Source organism: Cherax quadricarinatus, unplaced genomic scaffold (assembly GCF_038502225.1).
Source record: "Cherax quadricarinatus isolate ZL_2023a unplaced genomic scaffold, ASM3850222v1 Contig1453, whole genome shotgun sequence".
NCBI lineage: Eukaryota > Metazoa > Arthropoda > Malacostraca > Decapoda > Parastacidae > Cherax > Cherax quadricarinatus.
The window spans coordinates 25,149-36,688 of NW_027196479.1; the positions used below are offsets into that span (position 1 = coordinate 25,149).

General features: G+C 39.9%; 1 protein-coding gene across 1 annotated transcript; it reads left to right on the plus strand.

The window, feature by feature from the left end:
• The first annotated feature begins 1,614 nt into the window (after positions 1 to 1,614).
• LOC138851660 (zinc finger protein 268-like) lies at positions 1,615 to 11,210 on the plus strand. Its single transcript, XM_070081012.1, has one exon. It carries the CDS (start codon positions 2,338 to 2,340, stop codon positions 4,273 to 4,275), a length of 1,938 nt encoding a protein of 645 aa, XP_069937113.1. The 5' UTR covers positions 1,615 to 2,337; the 3' UTR covers positions 4,276 to 11,210.
• The last annotated feature ends 330 nt before the right edge of the window (positions 11,211 to 11,540 follow it).

Below are 11,540 nucleotides of genomic sequence, written 5' to 3' on the forward strand. Positions count from 1 at the left end.
ACTGCAACATTAACACCCCTCCTTCAGAGTGCAGGCACTGTACTTCCCATCTCCAGGACTCAAATCCGGCCTGCCGGTTTCCCTGAATCCCTTCATAAATGTTACTTTGCTCACACTCCAACAGCACGTCAAGTATTAAAAACCATTTGTCTCCATTCACTCCTATCAAACACGCTCACGCATGCCTGCTGGAAGTCCAAGCCCCTCGCACACAAAACCTCCTTTACCCCCTCCCTCCAACCCTTCCTAGGCCGACCCCTACCCCGCCTTCCTTCCACTACAGACTGATACACTCTTGAAGTTATTCTGTTTCGCTCCATTCTCTCTACATGTCCGAACCACCTCAACAACCCTTCCTCAGCCCTCTGGACAACAGTTTTGGTAATCCCGCACCTCCTCCTAACTTCCAAACTACGAATTCTCTGCATTATATTCACACCACACATTGCCCTCAGACATGACATCTCCACTGCCTCCAGCCTTCTCCTCGCTGCAACATTCATCACCCACGCTTCACACCCATATAAGAGCGTTGGTAAAACTATACTCTCATACATATATATATATATATATATATATATATATATATATATATATATATATATATATATATATATATATACATTATGTGCAGTATTGGTCTCTCAGGCCCCAAATGTTAGTAGGAAAAGAAAAAATTAGAAAAAAAACTTTAAAAAACCGGAAGTAAAGTAATGCGCGTATGTGGAAATCATCGATGTTGCCGCCACACGGTCATTTTGGGTCAACTTCTCGGCACTGTATCTCGGTAAGTAATGATCAGAATTTTTTGTTTTGTTTTATTACCTTCACAAAAATATACTCTCTAATTCTGTAAGAAAAAATAATTTTTTTTTTTCAAAATTTCTTGGACACTGGGGCACCCCTTCCAATTTTGGCCTTGGACCCTGAAAGGGTTAAAGAGATGCCAGAAACAGAGCACTCTTTACAGTTATTTTCTGAGACCAGGGTTCAGTGACTCTCAAGCTGGTCCTAGTGGCCTTAAAAGACAAAGAAGGGAAGTAACCCCAGATAAGGACTTGTTACCTAAAGTCTTTATGGAAGGGGATTTCCCTTCCAAACAATAAGTCCTCCCTCTTTCCTCCTCCCTGAAAGATTGGTGGTGGTGGGAAGTACAGTGCCTCCACTCTGAATGATGGGTGGTGGTGGGAAGTACAGTGCCTGCACTCTGAAGGATGAGTGGTGGTAGGAAGTACAGTGCCTGCACTCTGAAGAATGAGTGGCAGCGAGAAGTACAGTGCCTGCACTCTGAAGGATGTGTGGTGGTGGAAAGTACAGTGCCTCCACATTGAAGGATTAGTGGTGGTGGGAAGTACAGTGCCTGCACTCTGAAGAATGAGTGGTAGTGAGAAGTACAGTGCCTGCACTCTCAAGGATGATTGGGGATATTTACAGGTTGGATGGACGTTTAAAGTGTAATATCAGTCCTACTCTTGCAAGACAGTGATGGAGAAAGTGTTTCTTGTTTATTGAGTCACATTACCTCAGTGAGAGATGGCTAGTGGGTTTAAGATAATTATAATAATATTAATTATAATTTAATGGTTATAATAGAAGGTCATAAATTTTCAATTTTCTTTTGCAGGTTGCCTTGATACCATAGGCGGGCACTTGTAGTGTCAATACTGCAGGTCATCCTGGTACAAGAAAGTGGCACTTGTAGTGTCAATACTGCAGGTCATCCTGGTACAAGAAGGTGGCACTTGTAGTGTCAGTGCTGCAAGTCATCCTGGTACAAGAAGGTGGCACTTGTAGTGTCAATACTGCAGATCATCCTGGTACAAGAAGGTGGCACTTGTAGTGTCAGTACTGCAGGTCATCCTGGTACAAGAAGGTGGCACTTGTAGTACCAACATCAATGTCAGAGAACTCGTGTAAGTTCTGACTATACAGTAATGTATATATCGTGACAACAGTAACCACAGTGTTAATACAATGACAGTACTAATTACAGTGTTAATACAGTGACAATAACTAGTTTTATTACAGTGACAATAACTAGTTTTAATACAGTGAAGACACTAATATGGTGCTTATTCAGTGACAACACTGTAACAACAGTGTTGGTACTACAATACTTTGAATGCCAACAAGTGTCATTACATTAATGTATCATAAATATCTAAATATTTGCTAATATCATCCTTCCTATTCCTCAAACACTATTACCCCTTCATGTTTAGTGCTTGCTATACTTAAAATAGTTGAATAATACAAGAATATTAGTTTTCTCTTTAACAAAATATTCTCAAATTTCCCCTGGTTAAACAATTTAAAAATGAGAGTTTATTGTTCACTATGTCTAAAATACCTGAAAAACAGTGTGATGAGACAACACAGTGTACAGTTGTTCATGTAGGAGACCAATTATATCAACATTCACACTCATCACTAAAACAATCTTCACAACATCTTCAGTGTGGATATCAGACCAAGTTTATCGTAGGCAGAACAACACTTCAGTGTGCAGTGTGTCTAAAAGAGTTTTCTGAAAAATATAATTTAGTCATTCACATGAGAACTCATACTGGAGAGAAGCCATATCAGTGTTCAGGATGTCTGAAAGACTTTTCTAAAAAATCAAGCGTAGTAAACCACATAAGAACTCATACTGGAGAGAAACCATATCAGTGTTCAGAATGTCTGAAAGACTTTTCTTCGAGACATTTAAAAAGACACATGAGAACTCATACTGGGGAGAAGCTATATCAGTGTTCAGAATGTCTGAAAGATTTTTCTGAAAAATCAAGCTTAGTAAGTCACATGAGAACTCATACTGGGGAGAAGCCATATCAGTGTTCAGAATGTCTGAAAGATTTTTCTCAAAAATCAAGCTTAGTAAGTCACATGAGAACTCATACTGGGGAGAAGCCATATCAGTGTTCAGAATGTCTGAAAGACTTTTCTGAAATATCAAACTTAGTAAGTCACATGAGAACCCATACTGGGGAGAAGCTACATCAGTGTTCAGAATGTCTGAAAGATTTTTCTCAAAAATCAAACTTAGTACGTCACATGAGAACTCATACTGGGGAGAAGCCATATCAGTGTTCAGAATGTCTGAAAGGCTTTTCTAATAAACAGAATTTAAAGAATCACTTTAAATCTCATACTGGAGAGAAACCATATCATTGTTCAGAATGTCTGAAAGATTTTTCTGAAAAATCAAGATTAGTAAGTCACATGAGAACTCATACTGGGGAGAAGCTACATCAGTGTTCAGAATGTCTGAAAGATTTTTCTGAACAATCAAGATTAGTAAGCCACATGAGAATTCATACTGAGGAGAAGCCATATCAGTGTTCAGAATGTCTGAAAGACTTTTCTAAAAAATCATACTTAGTAAGTCACATGAGAACTCATACTGGGGAGAAGCCATATCATTGTTCAGAATGTCTGAAAGATTTTTCTCAAAAAACAAGCTTAGTAAGTCACATGAGAACTCATACTGGGGAGAAGCCATATCAGTGTTCAGAATGTCTGAAAGACTTTTCTGAAATATCAAACTTAGTAAGTCACATGAGAACCCATACTGGGGAGAAGCTACATCAGTGTTCAGAATGTCTGAAAGATTTTTCTCAAAAATCAAACTTAGTACGTCACATGAGAACTCATACTGGGGAGAAGCCATATCAGTGTTCAGAATGTCTGAAAGACTTTTCTGAAAAATCAAGATTAGTAAGTCACATGAGAACTCATACTGGGGAGAAGCTACATCAGTGTTCAGAATGTCTGAAAGACTTTTCTCAAAAATCAAACTTAGTAAGTCACATGAGAACTCATACTGGGGAGAAGCTACATCAGTGTTCAGAATGTCTGAAAGATTTTTCTGAACAATCAAGATTAGTAAGCCACATGAGAATTCATACTGGGGAGAAGCCATATCAGTGTTCAGAATGTCTGAAAGACTTTTCTGAAAAATCATACTTAGTAAGTCACATGAGAACTCATACTGGGGAGAAGCCATATCAGTGTTCAGAATGTCTGAAAGGCTTTTCTAGTAAACAAAATTTAAAGAAACACTTGAGATCTCATACTGGAGAGAAGCCATATCATTGTTCAGAATGTCTGAAAGATTTTTCTGAAAAATCAGCCTTAGTAAGTCACTTGAGAACTCATACTGGGGAGAAACCATATCAGTGTTCAGAATGTCTGAAAGGCTTTTCTAGGAAACAAGATTTAAAGAGACACTTGAGATCTCATACTGGAGAGAAGCCATATCAGTGCTCAGAATGATTTTTTCTAAATGATTTCATTTAGAAAGTCACATTAGAAGTCGTACTAAAGAGAAAGCTTTGCCAGTGTAGGTGTCATATGTTCTGTGCTAATATTTCTTCCTCTACCAACACTGATATTAATCCTTTCACTGTCGGTCCCATAGTATTATGACTTGCAAAACAGTGTCGATCCCGTAATACTATGCCAAAGTTCTAGCACCTTAAGATCTGGTGGGGGAAAGCTGGTTGATCTACCGATGAGAGAATGGGTCTGAGTGGTCAGTGTACACAGTATAAACAAAATCCTACAGAATGCAGTGCATAATGAGAAGTAAAAAACTAAATTTATTGGTTTAAAACAGTGAGTTTAAGGTGTATTTTCGTATGGTATTGATGATTGTATTCTCATTTTCTTGGTCTCATTTGATAGAATGGAAGATGTATAGTTAGGCTGTGGTTATATGGCAGGTTTGGTTCCAGGCTACTGCCTTAACCCTTTCAGGGTTTCGGAGGTACTAGTACCGCTAAATTCTAGCGCCCTCAAATCTAGTGAGAGAAAGCTGGTAGGCCTTCATATGAAAGAATGGGTCTATTTGGTCAATGTGCGCAGTATAAAAAAATCCTGCAGCATACAGCGCATAATGAGAAAAAAAAACTTAGACCGTGTTTTTGGATTAAAACAGCGACTTTGCACTGTATTTTTGTATGGTATTTATTGTTGTATACTAGTTTTCCTGGTCTCATTTTATAGAATGGAAGACATATTACAGAAATTGAGATGATTTTTGACTGGTTTTACAATGAAAAGTACCTTGAAATTGAGCTCAAAGTAGCAGAAATGTTCGATTTTTACCAAAGTTCAAAAGTATACAAATCATGCTACGTGTCCAATACACGTCAACTGGTAAGTCTAATATTCTTTCACAAGTGCACCAATATTATTTATACCATTTCTACACTAATGCAGTAGTCTGCATAACAGTAAATCTATTTTTTGTGTGAAAAAAAATTCAAAGTGGAAAGCAAAAGAATGTAAGAAGGGTGTGGGGACGTGAATAATGAACAGAGGAAATGTTATTTTAGTGCCAGGAATGTCTTTCTTGTTTATTCTGGACCCTATTTGGAAATTGGTATCTTGAAATTTGTGTGAAATTGGCAAAATTGCTAAATTCTGACCACTTTATTAAATGGTTGAAATCGGTAAATGGGTGGTTTCTTGTAATCATTTGATAGAAAAAATGGAGTTCTAGCAAAATACGTATGATTTTTGTCGACTAGTACACTGGAATTGGCCGAAAATAGGGCTCAAAGTGGGCAAAATCGCCGATGCGTAAACATCATCGAGACTGCTAAATTCACGAGAGCATAATTCCATAAGTTTTCCATCAAATTTCATACTTTTGGTGTCATTATGATTGGGAAAAGATTCTCTATATTTTCATAAGATTTTTTTTTTTTTTTTTTTTTTTTTGAAAATTTTTTGACCCTGAGAACAAGTCTGGGAGAGGGCCTGGCGACCCTGAAAGGGTTAAAGTGGAAATCACCATAAAGTGGAACACCCTTTTTTTTTCTCACTTACAAATGCATGTAAATACTAACATATATTAAGTTAGTAATAGAACTAGGCATTAAAAAAACAAAAAAAAACTTAACATACACATATAGTGCACTCATTGCTTACCTTGAAATATTTGTAGTCTGTGGTCTTAATCTAGCGTGAGATGAGTAGTATTTATTGTAAGAAATGAAGTGTGGTATGTATGGTAGCCAGCCAGGCTACCATACCAGGCTTTGCCCACAAGGAATGTTCTTTAACATTTAAGCATCCCTGACCAATAAAATGCATATACAGTTCACTCATTACTTACCTTAAAATATTTGTAGTCTTAATGTAGAATTAGAGGTGAGTAAACAAGATACAATGAATAAATGAGAGAGAGAGAGAGAGAATAAGTACATGAGAGAGGACAGGCACGGAGTTATGTAAGCAGTCCAGGTATATGCAAGTTTAGTAAACAATCCAGGTATATGCGAGTTTAATAAATAAACCAGGTGAACACATCTGGTTTGTGTACAAGTTACATTGTGTACGCATCGTCTCTATGTTAATACAGTAGAATAAATAAAGAAGAACACTCCCATTCTCATGTAACAACAGTTTTAGAAGAAATGGCACTGAGTGAATGCATATGAAAGGAACTGTGCCTTCCTCCCCTGTCCCCTCCCAAGTTTCTTCCTCTTCTGCCCCCTCTTAGGTTTCTGCCTCTTCTGTTCTCTCCCACACTTCTTTATTTCCCTCCGCCTTTTCGTCCCCCCCTACTTTGGTACAGTCCATTGCTCTCCCAATCTTTACTCGCCCTTCTCCTTCCATCTCCAATGTTTTCTCCCATACACCGTCTTTGAAATATGAAACACTTAAAGCTATCTCAACTCCAACCAACTCAACAGAGGTCGCGCTCATCATCAACACCCTTAACCCTTTCAGGGTCCATGCCATAGATCTACGGCTTTATGTAGAGGGTCCAAACCGTAGATCTATGCCAAAAATTCTAGCGGCATCAAATTTAGTGCGAGAAGGCTGGTAGGCCTACATCTGAGAGAATGGGTCAAGGTGGTTGGTGTGCACACTATAGAAAAAATCTGGACGCCTGCATGGCATTGTGGGAACGCCGCCAAAGTAGCTTTGTTCGTCATGCCTGGTGACAAGGAAGCTCTCACTCCCCACTCACTCTCCCAGCGAATTCTGACTCTCCTCTTCACAACTTACAGTTATAAGACTGATGGAAGTGGAGCTGAAGAGGAATTCTATGATTTTGAACCTAATGGTACCATTGTACCATATGGTACATCGGTGCCATGTCATACATTGGTATTATATGGTACAATGTGCCATATGGTACATTGTACCATATGGTACATTGTATCATATGGTACATTATACCATATGGTACAGGGTACAGGGACCCTAATGCAAATAAGTCTGACTTTTTTGGGTTATCCTAGGTTCTCCAAACATATGCTGCTACATATATTCTACGTAATTTTATTTGTGTATACGTAAATAAATTTACTTACTGTGCCACATGCACTTGAGTAAGTTTATTCAGGTGTACAGAAATACAATTACATGATACTGTGTACCATATGGTCAATAGGTGTTGGTGGCAAGAGACACCAGCCAAGACTGAGTGAGTGGCGACGCAAGCTAGCTGCTGACTCAGCAGTTTCCGAGCCACAGCTTTGTCATTCACCTCAAGAAACATGTCGAGTTCCTGTACATTTGTAAATATATAATAGAACATATTAATATACAACATTTTTGTATATTTTTGTTGTAAACAATTATTGTAAACATAATGATGAAAATATAAGTGTGTTCATTGTCTCGAATACAACAGTACCATATAGTACCATATGGTACAATGAACCATATGATATCATTGTACTCTATAGTACAATGTACCATATGGTACCGTAAGGTACCATTGCACCATATGGTACCACTGTATCATATGGTACCATTGTACCAAATGGTGCCATTGTACCATATTCTACCATATGGTACCATTGTACCATATGGTACAATTGTACTATATGGTACCATTGCACCCTATGGCACCATTATACCATATGGTACTATATGGTACCGTTGTATTCAACTCAATATCTGCACTAATATTTTCATCATTTTGTTTACAATAAACTTGTAAACCAGTTTTGTAAGCAATATAATGATAAATTAGTTCAGTTATTGTGTTGAATACAATGAGTGTATACTTATACAATATACATTATATTGGGCTCACAGGCCACAAATGTTACTAGAAAAAGAAAAAAATTAGAAAAGAAAAGAGTATAGAAAAGGTAATATAAAAAAAATGCAATTTTTGCGGAAGTCGCTGATGTTGCCGCCACCCAGTCATTTTGGGTCAACTTCCCGCCGCTGTATCTCTGTAAGTACTGATCAGAAAATTTTTGTTTTGTTTTATTACCTTCACAAAAATATTATCTTTAATTCTGTAAGAAAATTTGTTTTTTCAAAATTTCTTTGACACTGGGGCACCCCTTCAGATTTTGGCCTTGGACCCTGAAAGGGTTAGGAACAAGGCAGGAGACATAAACAACTTGCCTACTTTTATGTACAAGAAAGCTTTGAAAGTACTGTCACCAATTACTGCAACACTAACAAATCCATTGAATCCTCCACCTTCCCAGCAGTTCTCAAAATAGTGAGGGTTACCCTGATCCACAAAGGAGGTGATCAAGCCGACTTGAATAACTATAGACCAATTTCTAACTTACCACTACTCTCTAAAATCTTTGAAAAATGAATTCATAGATGGATCTATTCCTACCTCATCTCATACAACATACTAAACCCCTGCCAGTTTGGATTCAGGAATAATAAAAGCACAAACAATGCTATTATACATATGCTGGAGCTAATATATGCCACTCTCAAGAAGAAAGAAGTCCCACTGGGAATTTTCATTGACTTATGTAAAGCTTTTGATGCAGTTGACCATGAATTGCTGTACAGTAAATTAACACACTATGGTATAAGAGTCCATTCCTTTAACTACCTAAAGTCATTACCTAGTAACAGAAGCCAATATGTGTAAGGAAATGGTGCAAACTCTTCCACTCAACCAATCACAGTAGGAGTCCCACTGGGAAGTGTCCTAGGACCACTCCTATTTCTCATCTATATCAATGACTTACTGTATTCATCACAACTACTGAAACCCATATTATTTTCAGATAACACTACATACATCTTCTCACACCCAAACCCAGCCATACTTGCCAAAACTGTCATTGCTGAATTGCAGAAAATATCTATCTGGATGATGATGAAGAATAAACTTACCCTTAATTCTGACAAAACCTATTTCATTCAGTTTGGAACCAGAGCTGCAAATGTTCCACTTAACATAACACTAAATTGCTCACCCATCACAAGACTTGCACAGGAAAAATTCCTAGGAATCTTCCTAGACAGTCCTCTTCAAGGGGGGCTCCTTGGCATGGTGAATAGGCTCTTGGTCTGAGTAATTAGACCTGTTGGTCTTCTTCCTCAGACTGAACCTAATTACCCCCCAATCCCCCCTCCCTTATCCCATTCTCTATTTTTCTTTTCCCCACCCCTCCCTATTACCCTTCCTATTTTTTTCTCCACAGGCACACTAGTTCCTGGGTAGGGGAAAGGGTACTGGGGTCCATCCCATTCTGTTGAAGTCTTTGGCGGTGGTGTAGTTTGCCTTGGAATCTGGATCGCCTGGGGATGTCCCAATCCCTCTCTGGTCTCCCGGGGAGTGGCTTTGGGTATCTTTCGGGTGATGGGTATATCTCTGGAGGCTGCCTTTCAGATTCCGGGGGTGGTGGGCAAAGGAGGTATGCTTTGTGGTGGATATCTGGCCGCCCTCTCATTTGTCCACCGAGGTAGCTCGGCAGATGTGAGGTTGCTATCCCAGATTGCTGGTTTACTGGCATGATGGGTAGGGTATGGCATGGGTTCCATGCTGCATCTGCACTACTTCGGTGCTGAGGTCCTCTTGGGCGCGGAGAGAGATTTCTGGCCCTCTCACTCCTCCCCAGTCCCCCCCCTTTTTTATTCTTTTTTTTTTATTTTTATTTTCTTTTTTTTTCTTAAAAACAAAAAGAAAGAAGTAACCTAACCATGGAAGCCCTAGTCCATGAACCTGCTGCCCCCGGGCACCTTCTTGATACCACACCCCGTTCTGACCCCGCCTCATCTTTGGACCACTCTTCAGACACTCCTAATGCCTCTGTACCTCTTGTCGTTGCTGTTTCCTCACCCGCTTCAGGTACTGAGGTCTCGACTGACTCCTTCGATTTATCTGACCTCCACTCTCCTTTGACTATGCTTCCGGCCTCTCCCTCTACGGTGTGGCAATTTTCGAATTGCTGGCCCGTTCCACATCGGACCAACTCTGGTCCTACTCCTAAACGCCAATGACAGTTACCTGCTGATGATACTTCTCCTCCTTCCCGTTCTTCTCAGAAAAGATTGACACGTCCTGCACTCCCTTTCCATGCTCAGTTTCAGAATGCACAATGGACTAAATTCTTCACTTTACGACCGACTTCCTCCATTGCCTATCTTTCTGACCATAGTATTGGCAAGGCACTCCTATGCCATGTTGGTTAAGATATTTCTTTTCATGCTCTTAAGAGTGGTACGTGCATCATCACTGTACAGAATGCTACCCAAGCTCATGATCTTTCTCTTCTTTCCCATATCGATACTGTTCCTGTCACTATTGAAAAACATCATTTCCTCAATTCTTGTAGTGGTACCGTCATTCTAACCCATACCATAGTTCAACAAAATTTCCAGACATGTGGCAATGACATTCTTGAACAGCTGGATCTCCAAAATCTCCCAGTCCTCAAGGTAGACACTTACGTTCTTCCTGCCCGCGGGAGGAGACGATACCCTAGCAATGTGGCTCATTTAACTTTTGACAGCCATGAACTCCCATCCTCAGTTTATGTAGCAGGACATCGGTTACAAGTTTGAAAGGTGATTCCTACACCGTGACAGTGTAGAAATTGCTGGCAATTTGGCCATCCAGTGAAATATTGCAGATTATAGTGACCAGTCTCTGGTGCTGATGACCATTCTAATATGTCTTGCAATCGACCTCCCTCTTGCCTTAATTGTCATGAGGCTCACCCTTCGTACTCTCGCCATTGCCAAGTCTACTTAAATAAGCGGGAAATCTCTTACCTCAAAGAGGCAGAATGTCTCCCTTATGCCATGGTAGTTTCTCATCTACGCCTCCAAGGGAGACTACCTCGTGTTTCTTATTCCCATGTTTCAAAACGTCCCCCCACTTCTGGGGTCCCATCTTCTGCAGCCTCCTCTGTGGTTACCTCTCCCATAGTCACTCCTGTATCTAATTCTTTTGCTGTCCTGGGCTCAGACATCCCTTCTTCAATGCTTCAATTCTGTTCTCGCTTCTTCGTGTTCTCCCTCACAAGCCTCGGTATCGACGAGATCTCGTATGACACCTCCTCCCAATCGTCCCTCTACTTCTCAGAAGTCAAAAGGAGGTCCTTTAACCCCTCCTTCCCTTCTTCCACCTCCTCATTTTACCTTCCCTGTCTCTGTACCTGGTTCTTCCCCTCTCACTGGCTCTGTTACAAGTGTAGACGTCCACCCTCCTCCTCGTACTGTACCTTCCTCCCCTGTTCCCTCCCAAGTTTCTTCCTCTTCTGCCACCTCCCAGGTTTCTGCCTCTTCTGTCCTCTTCCATG

Bases quoted from the DNA above. Each gene is read 5' to 3' on its own strand.
- LOC138851660 (XM_070081012.1), top strand. From the start codon at position 2,338: ATGTCTAAAATACCTGAAAAACAGTGTGATGAGACAACACAGTGTACA.